Source organism: Podarcis melisellensis (assembly GCF_964234715.1).
Source record: "Podarcis melisellensis genome assembly, chromosome: 5".
In the NCBI taxonomy this organism is placed as follows: domain Eukaryota; kingdom Metazoa; phylum Chordata; class Lepidosauria; order Squamata; family Lacertidae; genus Podarcis; species Podarcis melisellensis.
Window position 1 is genome coordinate 39,040,881 of NC_138537.1, and position 21,217 is coordinate 39,062,097.

The 21,217-nt window shown below is 40.1% G+C and overlaps 1 protein-coding gene and 1 long non-coding RNA gene across 4 annotated transcripts in view; one reads left to right on the plus strand and one right to left on the minus strand.

Annotated features, from left to right (window-relative positions):
- Window positions 1-5,267: 5,267 nt before the first annotated feature.
- Window positions 5,268-21,217, minus strand: part of PPP2R3A (protein phosphatase 2 regulatory subunit B''alpha) — a 33,854-nt gene continuing 17,904 nt past the window's right edge. For 2 of the 3 annotated variants that reach the window (XM_081912435.1, XM_081912437.1), the window contains 12 exons: window positions 20,631-20,891; window positions 18,597-18,700; window positions 16,355-16,457; window positions 15,616-15,690; window positions 14,692-14,778; window positions 14,057-14,213; window positions 12,618-12,666; window positions 11,527-11,616; window positions 9,738-9,913; window positions 8,653-8,771; window positions 7,390-7,496; window positions 5,686-6,119 (listed from right to left, as the gene is read on the minus strand). In XM_081912435.1, the coding sequence (XP_081768561.1) occupies window positions 6,023-6,119; window positions 7,390-7,496; window positions 8,653-8,771; window positions 9,738-9,913; window positions 11,527-11,616; window positions 12,618-12,666; window positions 14,057-14,213; window positions 14,692-14,778; window positions 15,616-15,690; window positions 16,355-16,457; window positions 18,597-18,700; window positions 20,631-20,891 (1,425 nt within the window). In that variant the 3' untranslated portion in view covers window positions 5,686-6,022. Of the gene's footprint in view, window positions 5,418-5,685; window positions 6,120-7,389; window positions 7,497-8,652; window positions 8,772-9,737; window positions 9,914-11,526; window positions 11,617-12,617; window positions 12,667-14,056; window positions 14,214-14,691; window positions 14,779-15,615; window positions 15,691-16,354; window positions 16,458-18,596; window positions 18,701-20,630; window positions 20,892-21,217 lie in introns of those variants that run through there. The other variant, XM_081912436.1, reaches the window with a different exon arrangement.
- Window positions 6,081-8,747, plus strand: LOC309370582. Its single transcript, XR_014168616.1, has 2 exons — window positions 6,081-6,204; window positions 8,609-8,747. It is a non-coding gene; the product is annotated as an uncharacterized lncRNA (long non-coding RNA).

Below are 21,217 nucleotides of genomic sequence, written 5' to 3' on the forward strand. Positions count from 1 at the left end.
CAAGTAGCACTCTTTCTTGACTGCCAGTTTCAGAAGGAATTAATATTTGAAATGCCGATGAAATCATGGGAGATAACCTCGGTATTAACAACCCTGCCCTATGCTTCCAGACTCTGAACACTGCCATAATAAAATGATTTATGATCTAGAAAAGTGAGTGCAATTTATGCTTTCAGGAAGGAGGGATTTTAATCGGGATTCCTTCTGCTATGGTCTTTGAACTAACACAACGAATGCTGTTTTATTCTAATTTATGTTAATTCACCCAATAACCTGGCTCTCTAGTTGGGCTCACTGTTTCATTCTGTCTTCTAAAATAAAAGACTGATACCACATTTCTTATTTGGTTCACCTCATAATAAATCTCAACATTAAGGGCATCCCTTCCTGAGCTGGCTTAAATAAAATCGATTTCCTAATCAATGGCAATTGCTGAACCAAAGATAATTGTTTTTTCCTTTGCCATTTTTGAATCTGCTTCTTGGGGACACAAACTGGCAGGGTTTGAAAGAAATACAATAATGTTTTAAAAAATAAGCATCATGACAGTCCATGATACTAAGATTGATTCTTCCCCATCTAACTACATGTTTATTAATTTGTTGTCACACGTTCCCATAACTGACTTTCTATAACTTAGATTCCTTGTAATATATATTCCCAAATACCAAATCTTAGAGTGACACAGCAGAATCTGAAACACTGAGGGAAGAGCTCTCCGAATCTTGGGCATATGTACCTCCAGCTTATTAAAATTAACTTGGAACCCATTCACTTCCTCAGAAGTGTGAAGCTCTTTTTAAAAGCTGTGCCACCACATTTAACGACTAAGAGGTGGTCAGACTTGCGTATATCACTGGCACACATGCCTAACAAATAAGAAGTATTCCAAATATTGACTCCTTTGATATCAGGGCTGCTTTGAGAAATGGCATTCAATGTATTAACTTGTGTATTGCAATCCTATGCATGTTTATTTTAATTATGCTCCAAATTATGGGATAAATGGGGCTTGCTGTTTTAGAATTGCAAGATGATTGGCATTAATGTTTTATACTAATAGCAATCTGTGTGTGACCAAAATGAAACTGACAAAAAGCATGCAATTCAAAAAAATTCTTACATAATCAAGTTGAAATTGATTGGATTTGGCACAAAGACCAGACTACACACCAGTCCAGATTGGGTTGCTCATTTGCTATCCTGTAGCCTTGCTCTTATTCCAACTGATTAAATGTGGTAGTAAATTATGTACCGTACGTCACTTATTTCAGAATCCATTCTAAAACTTATTTCTGTTTCTGAGATACAGCACATTAATTCCTATCTTGTGGGGGGAAATTAATGAGACTCACTATTTTTAAAAATATTTTTAATTGCAAAAAAGGAAATACAAAGGAAAATAGCTAAGGCAAAGCCTTGCCCAGCACAAGTAATCCTCGGACAACTGTGTCAAACAAGTTTCACAACTTTTTTTTGTACATCTTAGTTCCTGCAAACCTTAACACATAACAACAAAGCATGTTAAAATACACGAATAAACATTAATTACAAGCATTTCTCCAAATTATTTAGTGTTTATAGTCTCTGTGACCTTCATTAAAAAATATTTTTGCATAGACTTCACATACTGTGATACTCAAAGATATTCTTAGACCCAAGAGTTATTTTGGCATTGTGGATGAACTTTTTGGTCTTTTAAGGCTATATATTTTAAGCTACACGCAAGATGCTCTTGGAGCGATCTTGGGAGAGCTTTTGTGTTAAATCCAGACAGTTTTGTCCAATTTTACAAAAAACCACTCTTACCAATGAACCTGATACTCGGCTCAGCTCTGTGCCTTCTGCACAATACTGCCTCTCAGTGGCGGCCCAAATAAAGTAGGAAAATCAGTTACAGAGTGCGTGAGGCACCTCCAAAACATGAACACTGCTTAAAACCTTGATACCAATTGCAGCATTCATTTTTAGTACAGTAACCATGTTTCTCTCTCATTCCACTTTAACCAGTGGAAGACAGACTTTGTCCCAATAGGCATTAAAGGACATGCATCACCAAACAAGTATTGCTTGAGCAGTTTATTGAAAGGAATTTCTGCAGTATAGCAGACTGAATTATACTAACCCCTTTCATATGAGGTAGGTGTTATTATTTCTACTCTTCAGACAAGAAATCCGATATACAGCATTAAGAGCAGATAAAAACAAAACGTTCAAAATTTGACTAAAAAAAACTTTACAGACTGTTGTCCAAAAGGTATTTTTGCACGCGTGCAAAAGTTCAACAAGCTTTTACTAGTGGTGCATAGCAGGTGCTTTGCAGAACTGGGAATAAAACATAGGGAGTCTAGCTCCTAGTTATGCTCCAATTAGGTTACAAGTATTCCATAAGAACATTTATTTATTTTTACAATACAGAAAATTTTACAGTGTTTTTGAATACAAATTTGCATACAGTTGACCTGTCGACACATCATTCCTATTCAAATGTAGTGCTAAATGTAAGTGGAAACCTAACGGATTACCACTTATAAAATTATTCACTAAAGTTACAGGTATCTGCATATCTACACTTGGCTTCAAGTGAAATGATGCTAATAATTGCCTCTGCCATTTATGGCAAGTAAGATATGGCAGCTCAAGTTAACCTTTTCCCCCCAAAAATGAAAATAAGCATAATTGTGTTTAGCTAAAGAAGTATGCATAATTTTAAAAAAGGGGGTGCCTCTAGAGCACCAGCATAGCAAAACAAAAGTTTAAATGAGTTAGCAATGGGGTGAAATAGATCCTGGTAACACCAAGGAAACACTTTATGCGAAGCCTATGCTTATTTAAGATGCTATGTTTGGATTCTCTACAGCAGGGGTGTCAAACTCAAATTCATCGGGGGCCGCATCAGCAGTTTGGTCACCCTCAAAGGGCCGGTTGTATCTGTAGGACTTACAGTATAGGAGAGAAGGGTTCAGGCAGCTGTTGGATCTGTCACATCACAGGATGGCATGCGCTCAATATAAAAACAAGTGGAGGTTTCCTGAATGCATGTAAAGTGGAGGTTTCCTGTGTAGAACGGCTGGCGCCGCTAGAGGGCAGACGTTCTCTGGCTTGTAGGCTGCTGCGCATGCGCTGAAGAGGCGGCTTTCTTGTGTCAAAAAAAAAAAGCGAGAATAAAAGGTGAAGGCTGGCGGCCGGCGGCGGCTACACGGGCCACATGACGAGGTCTGGCTGGCCGAATTCGGCCCGCGGGCCTTGTGTTTGACACCCGTGCTCCAGAGAATACAGTTATTCACCCAAACTACATGGCGTGGGTGGAGGAGGGTTGACACATATTGACACATTAAACCATTCCTGATTGGAATTGTAACAGGAGTGCAGTAAACCTTTCCAAACAGCAGACCAGTCTAGAAACTTGCATGAGACTAGTCTAAAGTCTTGTTCAGTACGCAGCTGCGTTGGGAGGCTGGACGTCGCAGGTGCAGCATGACAATAACCACTCTAATGTGGAATAATGCTAACTTAAAATAGTTGCTCAAAAATAATGGTGAGATCATAGTGTCAGTTCCACTAAAAATACTTTAAAAAAAGTTGCATTTTACCAACTCTTTTCTCCTTTCTCTTTAATATGTAATAGTATATATAAAACCAACTGATGTACTAATGAAGAATTGGATAGAATCAAACGTTTGGATGAAATCTTGTGAACTGTATAGGTAGCACAAATGCTATGAGATAAAATCTAATACTCTGGGGGAAATGAGCTGTGAACTGAATATTTCTTCCAACAACTCAGAATTATGGGATCCTCCAATTTTCCTAAAATTACACCCCCCCAAAAAAAAAAATCAGTGTGAATATAAATGGTATAGATGACATGGAAATGAAAACATTTTCTGTCTTTTATCATCAGCAGTCTTTTTAAAAAGTGATAAATCCCATACTTTATCATTTGCACCATTTATCAGACTGTAAATCAAGGGGTTTTCATTCTAGAACCCTTCTTATAAGCTCTGTTGCTAATACGTGGTCTGAAATTAAAACTTGATTGAGGTTATTTGTTTATTTAAAATATATATTTATTGAAAACCAGCTTAAAAAATGTTAATTTGTTGTTATTACAGAGAGCACCACAAACCTCTGACCAAAAAACTTCCACTTCTCTAATTCCAACTACACACGGTTTTGCTTAAGTAATTAGTAGTGCGGAAAAAGCGCTCTGCACAAGAACATGCCTTATGCTGAATCAGATCGTTGGTCCATCTGGCTCAGAACTGTCTGGCAGCAGTTTTCCATGTTTTTACATGGGATTCTTTCCCAGCCCTGCTTGGGGATGCCAGAGACTCAACTTGGGACCTTTTGCATGCAAAGCATGTGCTCAGTCACTGCACCTGGCACTTCCATAAAATGGCGTATATGTGTATGCATGCGTACAGATAAAGAACACAGGGTAAAGTACAGGCCCCCTTCTGTTTGTGACCAAGGCAAATCACAGAGATGAACCTCAGAGCTCTCACACCGTTAGCGAGAGTCATACTCCTGCATCCACAATCCAGACAGATGCTCAAATACACTCTTCCAGATTGTTATTATACAATGCAGTATTCACGCTCCAGGACTGGCACTGAAATTAGGTTCCAAAACTCTAGTACAATGTTAACCTATAGCAGAGGAAGTTAAATTTGGTATGCTGGCACTTCTTAAATTTGATTTTGTGTCTGAAAAAAGTGCAAACAATTTCCTATAATTCAATGCATGATTATTTCTATTGTTTTAACACATTTTATTATAGAATTAAGACAAAAGCAAGTTCAATATCAAAGTATCCAAACTTACAATCCATACTGTTTAGCCTGCACAAACTATATTCATATTAAATAGGTTTGAACCAAGGCAATGCTTTTAAGTCTGGGGTGCAAATCTCAGTGCCTTTGAAAGAAATTTAGTGCCTAATTCTAAAACCTGCTTTAGTGCCACACAACATTCCCCCATTGTGCAAATGAGGGAACACCATAATCTAGAGTTTTAATTTCTAAAGAGCAAGAACCACAAGCGAAGTTTTGGGGCGGTGAGGGTGTCATTGATTTTAATGGAGTTTTCTGAGCTCCAGACAATTTTGCTGCTGTATCAGGGTTTTTGTTTAATATTTGGCAGGGCATATACCCTGCACCTCTCATTCATGAGAGGTTCACACCCTAGATTTTAGTTTTAAAAGCTTAAAAAAATGGTGAACAATGCAGGAAAGAGCTATTTCCTGCAGCAGTATTTTGGGTTATTTCCTTGCAGTAACCGCTTGATTATGTGGGGATATATGTGCCATGTTCTTTCTACAGAGATATGTAGGAGTATTGCATTCGCTAAGATTAAACATGTACGAGGGGCTCTTGTACTTTGTTGGAAAAGCCGTAAGAAAAGGAAAGCTCCTCCTGTGGAGAGAGGCAATTAAGAAATAGCCTGGATTTTTCTAGAATAAACTTTAAAAAACAAACAAACCCAGTAGTTTTATATTGGATTTAAATAAACTCTTGGGACAATCTCTCCCCCCCCATTCATTGACAATTCAGTGGAGTAATCTGAAAATATTTCTAGAAAAACATGTAGTTTTTGTCACAATTATGTAGCAAGGTGAGAAGGAAGCTGAAGGTTCAGTTTCTAAGTATAAAAAGAAGAGAAAAGAATCCATGAGGCAGGAAATAATTTCTTCAACTTGCTTTAAATTCTTTGGTTTTCTACAACCATGGATTCTTTTCAACCCTTTCCATGCTTCGTTGTACAGTGTAGCCTTTCTAGCTTCTCTGCCGTTTCTAAATATGCCTGCGGAAGCCCACCCATATCCACACACATTACCATACTGCTGGAAGTTACCAAACCGCAGAAGCAAGTAATTATTATTTTTTTAAAAAAAATGGTGTTATGGTTTCAAATGTTGGTTATTTTCTCAAGGAAAAGAATGAAGTAATTCCTGAAATGTAAGAACTGAGGACTCTCCCATTTAGTATCAACAGACCTTGGAGACACTTCTTCAATATGTTTAGGTTGATAGATCTGAGATAACTAAGTGATCTGACTTTTCTTCAATTTCAGGTAGTGATAAAAGTTCATCTGTTTCATAGTCGTCATCAAAAGATCTACAAAAAGGAAGAAAGATATTAAGAACGCAGATGGTTTACATGTTTGGTTATAACTGAGGTCTTTTACTTGGATCATTTTTCAGTAAGTAAAACAGCTATAAATCCGAGGTATTTATACAGGCGTAGAGGGCGGAAATGTAAGTAGTGGATCCAAATGGCCATGATTATTCCATTTAAATCTTAAACATATAACATACTAAAGCATTTGGTACCACTGCTTACGAATTTTTCACTTTATCACCTTAATAGGTTTATACATTTTGTAGAAGGCTCAAAACAACATGCAAAAGAAGCCGATTTCTCTGTCCTTATACAGTGGTACCTTGGTTGTCAAACTTAATCCATTCTGTGACTCTGTTTGACTCCTGGAACGGTTCGAAAACCAAGGCGCAGCTTCTGATTGGCTGCAGGAGCTTCCTGCACGCAATCGGAAGCCGCGGAAGCCGCGTCAGACGTTTGGTTTCAAAAAAATGTTCGCAAACAGGAACACCCTCTTTTGCTGGAGATAATCTCCAGATATAGGCAAGTGCATCTGTGCTGCTCATTGTGGGAGACTGTTGCCAGGGAGAGGGAGAAATAGGGGTCCCTAAAATGCAATTTTTTCCAGAGGTATGCTGGACAGAACAGGAAATACAGAACAGACTTTTTTCAGAGTTTGGCCCTGGAGAAAAAACGTGCTTTCGCTGATGTGAAGGTGCTTCCAGAATAACCATACTACCATAAAACATTGCTTATCTTCACTCAATCTTGCTTACCAAAGCCAACTCCTGAAAGACACATTTTAAGTCATAGCAATTTTCTGTGTCAGTGCCTGGTAGCATACTATAAACTAAAACATACGGAACGCAAGGCTCTTATCCTTTCTCTGCCAAGGCTGAGTTGCCTCAGGGCATGCTTTTAATATGCCATGGAAGCTTTCATCTACAAAGAGTTAGCAATATGAATTCATCAATAATACACAAATCCTTTGGTTGAAAAAGAGATTGTAACATTTCTGCCAACATAGTTTAGGAACAGTTCAGCTAATTGCTTTGACATTTTGTAGATACAGTAGCAAACAGTAAAACTATCAACTAAGGAATGACACCCTAAATGACTATGTCATATGTGTTTATTGTCATAGTCAAACAGGCTTGCAGTGACATTCCAAGATTAGTTATTTAGTAACTCATTTTATTGTTCATAAACATGTTTCTCTGTTTTTAAACAGTTTTGAGGCTTCTGGGAGTAGCAATTATAACCACATTTTGCAGATATTGACACTCACCCTTCTTGTAACTGTTCATTGCCAGACTCTTCAGCAACAAGAATTTCGTACTCCTCAGCAGCATATCTGTCCCAATCAGAGGGTTCAGGACCATCATTCTCAACATCCTAAATAAATATGTGACAAGGAAACAAGCAAAACTGAACAAACCAAGTCACTTTCACAATATACATATTTGCAATGACTAGGATGCCTTTGAACAAATACACACACACACACAGTCTCAGGGCAATGACCATTCACTTTCCAAGTAAACTGAATGGAACCTCAATGTAGTTGGGAAATTCAAACTCTGAAGAGGACAACTACTAAAAACTAGAAATAGAAAGGACAAACAAATTATTTTTCATACGCTATACGCGTACATTTCTTTATACACTTTTAACTTAATGCCTCAGAACACTGGACTGAGGCATTTCTTGTTTACAGTAGACCATTGACTTCAGAAGGGAAATAAAAGTGACATAGTTCTCTTCTGTGAAACTGTATAAACTTGTAATGCAAGGTAGTTACAAATTCTTCACCAATAGTTGTTTTTTAATCAGGTGAATAAGGATACAGGGGTTGCTATATGAGGGGAAAGGATAAGTTAGCTACCTCTTGTTGTCCCTTCCAGTTCAAAGAGTTCTAATAACATTAGCTATTTAAGCTCGGAAAAGAGATTCTTGTATCCTACTTGATGTTCTAAATTTGTATACACTATATATCCCATCTAATAATTGTCCCTGAATTGGATAAACTTGCCAAAGATCACATTCAAGATAAGTGAAAACAGTCTATGTTTCTGTTCCTCTGAAATATGTACTGAAGAAACTGTTACTGTTACATATAGATTTTATCATTTATGTATGCTGCTCATTTATTAGAATCATTTTAAGTGTTAAGGAAGAATAATGTGCAATACGCCAATGTACAAAGGCCTCATGACACCAAGCAAGCAGGGCTTTAATCATTTAATTTCTGCTGAAGATGCAGAAATGTCTTGTCATTACTTGTCCTAGTACCTGAGCAAAGATTAATATAATGGGATATTACACAACCTTTCTAGATACTAAGCAAATTTAATCAGCTCTTCTCCCTCTTATATTTTCTGGGGTTACTAAGCATACATTTAGGAAAATTTTTGTTCTAAATACATCATTTTGACCACTACCACCATATTTCCTAGTAAATTCTTTTGGGAACTTCATGAAAGTATCCATCTCTTGTTCCTTTCCAGAGTAGAGCTCTCAGAGCAATCACTATTTTGGAACTGCTTTATACCTTCTGCACAGCAAAGGGATCCCGCTGTTCATTGTCCAAGTACTTTTCCAGGTTAAAGAATGTGTTGTAAAATACATGAGCCATTCTGCATCTTTTCAAGTCTCGCAAAGTTACCCTTCCTGCAAAACCAGAACACATTATTTTATTATCGGTCTAGCAGTTCTCAGTAGGACTGGGGTGTCAAGGCTTCTGGGTTACAGATCATGTGGTAAATAGTATTTAAAGATTTATGAAGAAATGGGAGATGGCCTTTCAGGCCAGATTCACCCATTCTTTTCAGTGATCTATTTTCAACATAGGTTGACATTTCTGTTAACTCAGTTTGAATCAGTATGTACCAGTGGCATGCAAAAATCCAAGTTCTGTATGCCATGGAAGTGAGATGATGATGAGTTTATATAAGCCCCCCACTTTTTTTTTTACACATTTGTGCTCAAAAGCAGTTTGCAACAAGAGAGTTGCTGTGAACAAAGTTTCACCTAGTGCTTCATCACCAGGAGCAAATTCAAATGTGTTCACCCGAAAAAAGCCAACATATTTTGAAATAAGTTTCTCAAATACTTTTGTGGGCAAGGCCTTTCACGTGTGCACTGCCTTGATCGGCATCACTATCAGGTCTGTGGGTTAGAGATCACACAGATACACTATGGCTCACCACGAATTTAGAGAACCTTATAACACCATTTGTTATTAGTGGCATTAGCAGTTCATGGCTCTGCACCTACTTGCTGAGCCACCTCTAAATGCCCGGAGAGTGAAAATAAAAGCCTGTTTGGTGGTGGTGGGAACCGATCTCTACCCTTTTTTTGCCATTACTTTGAATGTTAACTAAGGAATTGGCTGAGGATGCAAAGCCTAGGAGGTTGGTAAAGACCACTACTTGGCTCTGGGTCTCCCATACACAGGGAATCTTATCACCTGCTTGGATCAAGTGCTGGTGACTGCCACAGAAGTGATGCAGATAGAGTATGATAACTCTTCAAAGGGGTCTGGGAGATCAAATATATCTGAGAGATCAAAGGTAATCATATTCCCAAGAAATGGTCAGTAGTGTAGATGAATATTATTGTATAAATGGGCCTTACCCTCACACTCTGGCTTCACTAGATCAAGCATTTGGCACAGTAAGTCATGGAATGGCAGTGGCTCAATGCCCATGGATTCCATCCTCTCACACTGCTCCTCGTAAAAATACTCCAGTTCATACATGGAGAGCATGCCATCCCCATCCAAGTCCATGCAGCGGAACCAGTATTCAATACTAGGGAAAGGGGAATGAATAAGATTTGTTTGTAGCAAAGTTGGGGCAAGCAATAGTTCTAACAAAGAACCCTTATTGAGACAGCTTTCATATGCACAGTGAAGCTTTGTCCAGACTCCTTCCTTATAATGCCTTTCATTGGAAATTTCAATCTAGAAATTCAGAGCATGAGCTAAGATATATAATACCCTCAGTTGCTCAGTGACTCAAACTGCAATAGTTCTCCATCCTGGAGAGAAATTACAAATTGAGATGTTCACATTTAGCAGCAAAATGCAGGATAAAGAAGATGTCTGCATAAATTCAAAGCAGAGGGGATGCTATAGCAGTGAGGCTAACTGTTTCTGATCTTCATGGCTTGGTAGCCACTGGGGAGTGACTCCTTTTTCTACCACAAAAGTAAAGCCTTCTTGGGCCATGTGGAGAGAGCTACACTGCAGCTCATTCCTACGGTAGCACTAATCAGTTTATGTAAATGTCCCTGGCATCTGCATGTATTGTTTTAGCTCTACAGTTAGAGTGTACTATGAAATATATTTCGGACAGTTTTGTGATTTGAACATAAAGTGGTATCCAATACAGCGCTTGGACAAGGGAGGTTTCCCACCCCACCTCCCCACCACAGCCCTCTATGTCTTCCAAAAAGCTTCCCTGGGGTTGCAGGGTCCTAAGGGCTGCAATGGAGTAGAACTTACTCCTGGAAGTTCTTCATCCAGTGACAGCCAGGGCACTCAGTCTCTATTACACACCTGCATATTACATTTGTTTTTTAATATTACATTTATATTTTATATACAACATTACACTAAGGAGATCATCACGTCGGTGCAAGCATTTCACTTGCCGGACAGAACAATCTCCCCCTCCTTCCCTTGTGCTGTTCTGAGTGTTTCCCCAACCCCACCAGAGTCAATTGGGCAGAGGGGGCATGAGGAGAAGGAGGGGCGAAAAACCCCACCACACTAGTGGAAGACGCTTGTGTTGGCTTCCACAAGCAGGACTCACTAGCTGAATCATTCCCATTGTGTTTTATAAACAGCATGCTTGTGACTGCCAATATCATCATCTTCTCATTCCTCCCTATCCCCAGCACATGATTAGCAAGTGACACATGAGGCCAAGATTGTAAGCCTATGGAAGTGCTGTATATGTGTGTAGAGTGCACAGGAAATGTTAGGACAAGTAACAAGAACAAAAAGCAACCATGGGGCAGTCTCATTTGGCTGCAGCTGTACTGTATACAGTGGTACCTCTGGTTAAGGACTTAATTCGTTCCGGAGGTCCGTTCTTAACCTGAAACTGTTCTTAACCTGAGGTACCACTTTAGCTAATGGGGCTTCCTGCTGCCACCAGATTTCTATTCTCATCCTGAAGCAAAGTTCTTAACCCGAAGTACTATTTCTGGGTTAGCAGAGTCTGTAACCTGAAGCGTCTGTAACCCGAGGTATCACTGTACAGAAGTTTATCCTTTCCCCCTATTTTCCTGTCAAGAATACCTTCCTGGCAGTTGCTATTTGCCCGTGGAGTTACATAACATATGCATTTAACAACCTGCAAGCGTATATATGTTCCTTCACTCCACCTACTCCAAATTTTGGGATGACTTATCTCACCTTGTGGGACTTCTTTTGTCTTCTTCAGAAATTAGAAGCCATACAAAGTCCGCATAGCTCATGTGGTTTTCTTTGTGCACTTGAAGTCCTCTGAAACAGATTTCAAACACTTGCTGAAGTTCAAATGACAATTTTTTAAAAAAATAGATGTCTGAATACATCTCAATATTTCACTTTCAATTCCTTAGAGACCCCATGGATGTGTTAGTGCTGGTTACCCACTCCCTGATTCTTTGAAGTTCAATACTATTTAACTTGAAAGTGTACCCTAGAGAGCAGATCAGAAACAGCAAACTAACAACCCAAACATGACAACTTTTAAATTAAAACAGACCACATTCTCTCAGCATCAAGATTTTGGGCTGTTTATATAATCATTTATGTTGTACAAAGTCTCCATGTGGCAACCTTTCCCTGACATTCCAGGAAGATAAAGCTTTCTTATGAATGTATCTAAAATACAGACTGGGAAAGGTTTCTAGTTCAGTAACAGCATGTGTGTTCAATCCACTGTATCTCAGGCTGAAAACAGTTTATTCTGGATTGAAGACAGAAATCATTCCTGGAGATTTTCTGATGGATGATGTGAAAGAGTCAAGGAAATTTTGCATCACAATAAAAAGTGCAATTGAGCTTTACATTTTGTTTCTCAACACTGTAGAGTAGAGATATTTCAAAAGAGAAATAATGTCCATGGCAGCCAATGTGAGCATTACATGTGCCTTAGGAAACAAGATCATAGGAAGCTAAGCTGAGTCAGATCATTGTTCCATTTAGTTCAGTATTTTCTGCACTGACTGGCAGTGGCTTTCCAGGGTTTCCACCTGGGGACAATCCTAGCCCCACCTGGAGATGTCAAGAGATTTTAACCTTCTGCAAGCAAGATCTACCACTGAGTTTTGTACCTTTCCCTCCCTTCTCTAAATGATTTAAAACAAAGCCAATTTAAGCTGCACATCTGAAGCCACCCCCAGACAAAGAATCAAAGTGATTATATCCTACATTGAAGTTCCTGAATCCCATTCTAACTGTTACAGTATTTCAAAAATTAATTTTCTTCCTTCGATTTTAATTGTTCCCTACTTTCTTACCTAAGCACAGCTCCACTGAATATTCTCTCTATAATCCTGTTTGACAGAGCTGTAGGTGAAGAAATAAGGATTAGGAACAGTTTCAGTTCTTGAATGTGTTTGCAATCATTCTAACAATTGTTGCTTTTCCCTATACACAAGTGATATCTGTGCAGAAGAATAATCATATGAGAAGTGAGTGGCTTTCAATCATGTGCAAAACACAACAGAAAAATGATTTTCCTCAGTGGCCATGTTTTTACTAGGTATCAAATAAATGCCTTAAAATAGTTTTGATTCTGAATACTTTTGATCTAGTCATTCTGTTGCTTCCTGATGGCTGGATACAATGGGCCACATCAACCACCACCCACTCCCTGATACGGGTAAGAGGTTATTCCATGACCAGGCCTGAATCCAGATTGGAATGGATTTAAATAACCTGTGTCCTCCAAGAATGCTTGCAGTTGCTCCACCATGGCTCTATCCATCACCCTCTCCCAGAAAGGATATTGGCAACTAGCTGATAGCTGTTCCAATCCGAAGGGTCCAGAGCTGGTTTCTTTAGCAGCAGTTGCACCACTGCCTCTTTCAACGCAGCAGGGACCACACCATCACATAGCAAAGCGATAACTACACTCTGGACCCAACCAGTCAGCCCCACTCTACTAGATTTGAGAAGTCAGGAGGGGCAAGAATCGAGGGGGCATGTGGCCGGATGCATTGCCACAAGTATCTTGTGTGCATCAGTTGATTGCATAAGGTGAACCTGATCTCACAAAACATCCTTGACAAGATTACCAGCTTTCTCCACTGGACCCCCCCCCCCAAAAAAAAAGCATTCAGGAACACATCAGGTTCCATCAGTTTCTGAGGGCAGACCACCCAAACAGGCCCATCACCCTTACAGGAAAGAACTGCCACCATCAGCCCCTCTATCTTTAGTCCATCCTCATATCACTTGGGGGCAAAGATCACATCAAGAGTGTGCCCTGCCTGGTGTGTTGCGACTGATGAGCATCTATATGAAAGGCAATTTGTAACATTTTAATGCTTCAATCCACAGCAGATTTAGGCCAAAATTAACCCATAGCGTTACAGCAAGTAAAGGATATGGTGCCTGTTCATAGTTTTAACTTTTTACATCTTTTCCCCTACAAGGTTATGGCATAATAGACACAGCCTTGTGCTATTAGCTACCCTTTAGTTTAGTATTTTCAGCAACTGAACAGGGAAAAGCTGCACCAATTTTCCCAAGAGCATGACTTTATTGCATGTCTATTTTGCATAATAATGACATGACTGAAGCACAGCAAGAGATATGCAAGGTTTTTTTTTGTAAGAACATGGAGAAAGAGAGATCAAGTTTGGTAATCTGGGGTGCTCATAAAGTACACATGAGAGAATATTTATTTTATATTAGTAACAACCACCTCCAGTGCTTCTCTTGCTCTGCATACCTTGATCATTGTATCTAGCCAGATCTTTCTGGTTGATGTAGAGATCATGGTCAGTGTCCAGTTCCCAGAATTTACAGTAAATAACATAGAAGTGCTCATAGGAAAAATAATCAGTGATTTGATTTATGTCTTCCTCTTCCTCCAAGAGAGCTAGGGTCTGAAAAAATGAGAACAAATTCATTCTAATTTCCATAGGCAGAAGGCGCAGACCAAGAACTGTGACTAGAATGATATCTTGTCAGTCTTTGTTATTATTCAATAAATACCTTAAACAGCAAAAGAATTGTATGAAACATTAAACTTTTACTTTGTGATTATTCTAAAAATCCACAAACAAGCAAAATTAATACTTGATAGAGTTTTGTGACCATGTGCTTATGTGGCTACTATAGTCCTTACTGTGTCATATCTATCATCCTTCAACACTAGAAATATACAAATCTGTCCAGATCCTCTTTTATTAACTTTTGCTAAATCCAGCTATGAAAGTGAAAACACTGAACAAGCTATGGGAACAACTAATATTACTTAAGTCCAATTATTACAGTTGTTCTACTCTGTGTAACAATGGATATCACGGAAAGTATTTTAGAAATACTTGTTGCTCATAGAAATAAAAAAGAAAAATAGCATACCTGCAGAAAGTTGCTTTTCCTCAACTCTGTTAGGGATATTTTCCCAGACCAGGATCTATTGACTGTATAGAATATTCTTTGAATAACCTGGAAAAAGATTAAATACAATTCTCAAAACTGGACTTATTCTGTGTGATTAAAAAAACCAAAAACCCCTCAAAGTCCCATAAGTCTTGCATCCTGTTTCTGACAGCAGTCAGTGACCAATATTTAAAATCAACAAAACAGACTACATGTAAACAACAAAAATATGTATATAGTCTTAGAGGGATCTAAAATACCCAAAGGTAATCTCAGGGCAAGAGCTGGTCGGTATGGGTACAGATAGTCTTTCAGATATTCAGATCCAAAGCCATGTTGGGCTTTAAAGGCAAGCACCAACACTTTGAATTGTGGTCAGAAACAGTCCAGGAGTCAGTGCAGCAATATAAGTTCCAGAAGATCTGGTTAGTAACTTAGTCACTGTGTTTTGAACTGATTGCTATTTCTAAGCAGTTTTCAAAGTCAGCCTTGCATACTACAGTGGTACCTCGGGTTAAGAACTTAATTCGTTCTGGAGGTCCTTAACCTGAAACTGTTCTTAACTTGAGGTACCACTTTAGCTAATGGGGCCTGCCGCCGCCACACGATTTCTGTTCTCATCCTGAAGCAAAGTTCTTAACCTGAGGTACTATTTCTGGGTTAGCGGAGTCTGTAACCTGAAGCGTCTGTAACCCGAGGTACCACTGTATAGGGTATTACTAGCCTATCACTTTGGACAGCTTAACAAAGACTGTAGGGAAGGGAACAAGATGCTAGGGGTAAACATTATTATGCCATTTGACAATGTGAATTACTTTCCTTGTAACACTGAGCGTGGCTCAAAATGAATCACAAACTTTTTCTTAGACAAATGCTGACATCTTGTACATGAATTTAACCTACCGTAGTAATGTAGCGGGAATGGAATTCTGGGGCATCCTTCAGAAATGTCAGCCCAGGATGAGTTTCGACTACATCCTGAAAGATATCCAAATTATGTAACACAGAAAAGTTAAGGAGAAATGATACAACACTGTCAGCAGTTAGAGTATAAGAACATATGCTGGATCTGACCAAAGGTCCATCTTGTCCAGCATTCAGTTCTCACAGTGTCCAACTAGATGCCTATGGGAAGCCCACAAGGAGAACTTGTGCAGGCAACTGCTCATAGAAGCATTATAAAAGCTACAGTCTTTAATGAAACCTTTAAGATTCATAGGTAATGCACACCTGCTAGGTTACCATTCTGAGTTACTTTAAAAGACAGAAAAATAAAACATAAAAGTCAGTAAGCAGGCAACAATGTATTTTCAGTCCACATTCACAAAAGGCCACATAAGCAGTACTCCCAGTGTGTGTGTTCACATGCAACCTCCTCCTCACTGTCTTAGTTGTGCCCCTACAAACACTGCAGATCCTGTCAGTGCCTCTCTCAGTAGGGCATCCTGCTATGCAGACTCAGACTGGCTTTCGTTTGCATGTTGCTTAACTTCAGATCACAGTGAGTGAATTAAGCTGTGGCTCTCTGGGTAGAGTATATTGAGGAGGAAAGGGATGACTTCTTCAAAAAAAATTAGGTGCTTATCTAAAGGGTTTTTTTCTCTAATTCATAAAATGACACTTATTAGCAAGTCACACAAACCTGCAGTAAAGGGATGAAATCTTCTTGTTCCAAATAGTTGCTGCTGGGTTTTGCTAAAAGGCAAATGAATTTTGATGCATCATCATGGCAGTTGTGTAGTATCCTACAAAGGAGAAATAAGACTGTAAAAGTGCTATCGATTTGGATTCCCAAAGAATCAAAATCACACAGCTTTGTAAGGTCTTCAGCTTAACCCCTTAATTCTCATTCCCAGCTACAACTGCATTTGTTCACATTCATCTATTTGTACATTTATCTCACCCTCTGCAACCTCTATTTGTCTTTCACATCTGTTTTATACTGTAAACCTCTTGGGACTGGGGATCTGACTATTTTATGCTTATGAAATTCCATATAAAGCATCATGTACATTGATGAAGCAAAAATAATACGGTGAATAATAATAGTATTAGCATTAAGGATCAAAGTAGACATAATGCTAAACACATCTCTGGAAGTTGACTCTCACTTTCTCTTTTTATACTCTAAATAGCCATGACAAGGGTCCCAATTGGGATTATGATTGCACTGCACAAGAAAAGGAAGGTTAACACTTTCTTCTGCTGTAGTCCAACAAAAATAGGCACCTGCAGTTATTTGGCTTGGGAGTTGCTTCACAATGGCAACTAGAGTAAAAAGAGAGAGGTGCAATTTCCAGTGATATACTTAGTGCCACTTCTAGGTCAGCCTTGAAGGCTGATTGTGGATGTGGAATGTACACAGATTCATCCTCATGCACCAGAAAGCATGCATAAAGTAATGTACACATGAATGTTTTGGCTTCTATGCCAGGTGGATTTGTTTCCTAATTCATGAAATTGGGACCAAAATATACATGTACTCTTTTGATCATTTTTCACAGTACTTTATATATACTCTTTGGTATATAAGCATAAATAATGTACAGCACATTTTGTGATAATGTCTTCAATAAGTACTACACAGATCCATTAGAATGCTGTAGCTGATGTCATTAGTTGGTGGTCCGCATTTAATTTATTCTCTTGACTGTTAAGTAAAAGTAATACAACTTCAGACAGACATTCAATAACAAGAATAGCCTATATTCTATTGAGGTTAACAGTAAGGCCCTTGTTAATTTCAATGACTCTATGGATCTAGGGTTAAGCACAGTCTCTGCTTGCAAAAGTTGCCTCAGAGATTTTGTATCACCCTCAGCCATTTAGAAGGGCCCCATGATCCTTAGTGAAACATTTTCTGGGGGCAAGAGGAGCTGACATGGGGAGGAGCGGGTGGCATAGTCAGCTTCCACCAGCTGTTGTGTATGCTTAACTCTGGGTCCAATTCAATTTTTAAAATACTGAAAATGGTTAAGCACTGCACTGCTAACCAGAGCTCCCTCACTTGAAGTATTCACTCAAGATTAGATGTGTTTCTGACAGATGTTATAATTAAACCGGAAATTCCAAGGCAGGCATAGGAATGGCTGGGAGAAAATTTATGACCAGTTGGTGAAATTCGACAAGGCACCAGCAGATATGACTAGACTTCCTCTTCCTATCCCACCCCATCTGCTTTGAAGGTTCTGCCAATGCTCTGGAAGGAGAGGAAGTCCCATTTGCAGGAGTGGAAGTCCACTGTACATATAGGAAGCCATGATTGGATATCACCTTCTGGGATTTACTAGTAGATCTATGGATGGTAGATCAACATAGGTTTGCAGATTCCAATTTTTTACAATAGAAATAACTAAAAGTGTCCTCCCGCTTAAGTTAGGCTGCTGAGATAAAGAAAGCTGGGGGACAACAGGGGAAGATATATGTGTGAAAGGATCTGTGTGGGAGCTCCAGTTCTTATACTAAAAACAAAATTCTGGCATGAGCATGTGCTCAGAAGCACCTTGTTCCTCAATTCTACACCATTCCTGTTCCATTATTTTGCACCTGGCTCTGGTTGGTGGACCACAGGATGAAAAACAAAGCAGATCCCACAAGCCAAAAGTTTGCCCACTCCTGCCACAATGGGCCTTTCTGGCATAGAAAACTATGAATACATATGCAAAACTTGTATGACTACAAGATTTACCCAACAAACAGGACTAGCATTTGTCAATAAATACAGACTACATTAGCAGGAAGAAACTGGAGACAGTATTTTTTTAAAAAGGAGAGCTGTATTTAAAAGGGCACAGTGGAAACACAGAAAAGAATAAATAAACATGCAAAAGAAAGGCATACTGTGCTGGTTTTTCCAGAAGAATATTTTTGCACAGTTTACTCACTTTCTCCACATGGCCACAAATGAATGTACAGATACAAATCCTGTCCGCTCTCCCCCTGACGCATTGAACATGGGAGCTTTCCAGTACAGAGGGCAGCAGCATATCTGTGAACAACACAGTAAGACAGAATGTAGCTAGCATTCAGGCAGGGGCATTTTTTCTTCTTTATGATGACATTTTAACAGAAAAGAAGATGAAGAAAATGTAGCTTTGGGCTTAAAAAAAAATATCCAACTAAACCAGAATTTTTTAATTGGACCTAATACATTAATATCTGAATCCATTTTTCTTTTTACTCCAAAGTAAGTATTACTGATTTCATATGAGCCACTTAAAAGCAGAATGAGACCATGTGCAGTATGAACAGCATCAAGCTGGCCCGGATATATTCTCTCACCCTTAGACAAATGGATGGAGGAGACTTTTGTTCAGCCCACATTCTTAGATGAATTAACCCAACACCTCCTGGAATAATGTACAGGTTGAAACATAACTATCCTTTGGAGTTTGCACTTCTCTTGAGTTTTATGATACTGCTCTTGACTCAAAAATATTATTAAACTACATTAAAATGTGTATTTTTAGATAAAATACAGTGGTGCCTCGCAAGACGAAATTAATTCGTTCCGCAAGTCTCTTCGTCTTGCGAGTTTTTCGTCTTGCGATGCACGGTTTTCCATAGGAATGCATTGAAAATCAATTAATGCGTTCCTATGGAAAAAGCCTTCCCCCGACCTCTTCTGGCCGGCGGCATTTTAAAATCGCCCGGGACAGCGGAGGACTTCTCCGCTGTCCGGGGCGATTTAAAAGCCCCTGGGAAGGCAGGCAGGGGGGACAAAGGCTTTCCCGCCCGGCCGCCCGGCTTCGGGACATCGTTCCGATGCCGGGCGGCTGGGGGAGGCTTTCCTGCCCCACCGCCCGGCATCGGGACGATGCCCCGATGCCGGGCGGCTGGGGGAGGCGTTCCTGCCCCACCGCCCGGCATCGGGACGATGCCCCGAAGCCGGGCGGCTGGGGGAGGCTTTCCTGCCCCACCGCCCGGCATCGGGACGATGCCCCGAAGCCGGGCGGGGGGGGAGGCTTTCCCGCCCGGCCGCCCGGCTTCGGGACATCGTTCCGATGCCGGGCGGCTGGGGGAGGCGTTCCTGCCCCACCGCCCGGCATCGGGACGATGCCCCGAAGCCGGGCGGCTGGGGGAGGCGTTCCTGCCCCACCGCCCGGCATCGGGATGATGCCCCGAAGCCGGGCGGGGGGGAGGCTTCAAAAGCCGTCCGGGGGCTTTTAAATCGCCCCGGACAGTCCCGGGGCGATTTAAAAGCCCCCGGTTAGGCAGGCAGGGGGGGCAAAAGTCTTTGCCCCCCCTGCCTGCCTTCAAAAGCCGTCCGGGATAGCGGGAAGCGCTTCCCTGCTATCCCGGACCGCTTTTAAAATGCTGGCGGTGGGGAGCAAAGCCTTTCGCCCCCGCCGGCCTTCCTGGACCTCTTCTGAAGTCCGGAGGGGGGGGAAGGCTTTGCTCCCCACCGCCAGCATTTAAAAAAAGGTCCCCGAGATTTCCCTATGGGCTTTCGTCTTGCGATGCAAGCCCATAGGGAAAATCGTCTAGCGAAGCGTCGCAAAAACCGAAAAACCCTTTCGTCTTGCGGGTTTTTCGTCTTGCGAGGCATTCGTCTAGCGGGGCACCACTGTACATTTAGAAGTGAGTACACTAAGGTAAAATACATATTTAAACCATAGTTTGTGATTTAAATACATATTTAAATATAAATTTATTTACAGTTTTACAGGCAGTAGATTAATGTGGAAGTAGGGTAGAATGGAGTTATGAATAAATACATGTGAAATTGACAGAGACTGGAAATAGACTGAAACATTCCTTTTGGAAAAGTTTTGCTTTTGTTTACTACTTCATCTCATCCCTTCAGCTAAAAGCCACTTCATCTGAGAGTATGCTTTTTCTTTGAAAACCATTTGCTGATATTGTACTGAGCCTTTACCTTCCATAAGTCCTAAAAGCCTGGCAATAATGATATTTACCTTTGCAATTTTCCCCATTTCATTAAGTGGTACTCTCTCATCTTCAAACTCAGAAAAGGTTGCCTCAACCTTGGCAATGGTCTCCTCATGACTACTGCAGACATTAGGAAGTCCGTTGGGGAAGTAGAAACGTGGAATGTTTATGGACAAGGGCGTACCAACAGTTACTTTATTTGCATGCAGAAGTGCCTGTGAGCTGACTGCTGAAATTGCAGGCACTGGGGACGTAGTCACAGGTTTCTTCTCCTGCTTATTTTGGACCTAGAAAGATAACACATAAAAATTATTTTTGGTACAATAGAATGTGAGTGTGTATGTGTGTGCATGTGTGTGTATCCCTTTAGATAAACAGAAATTAATGAGCAAGTATCTAAAGTAAACTGTGCATATGTGCCACCACCTAATTAACCCAAAAGATCGTCAGGGGAATACAACCCCTGAAACCTTGGATAATTGGCAACAATAGCTATATATAAACACATACAGGAGAAACACATAGGATTAGCAGAGCTGGCCTAATGAAGCTTCTCTGTATACTTCTGATCTATGCGTACTTTTTTGTTAGTACTGCACATTCAGGTACCACA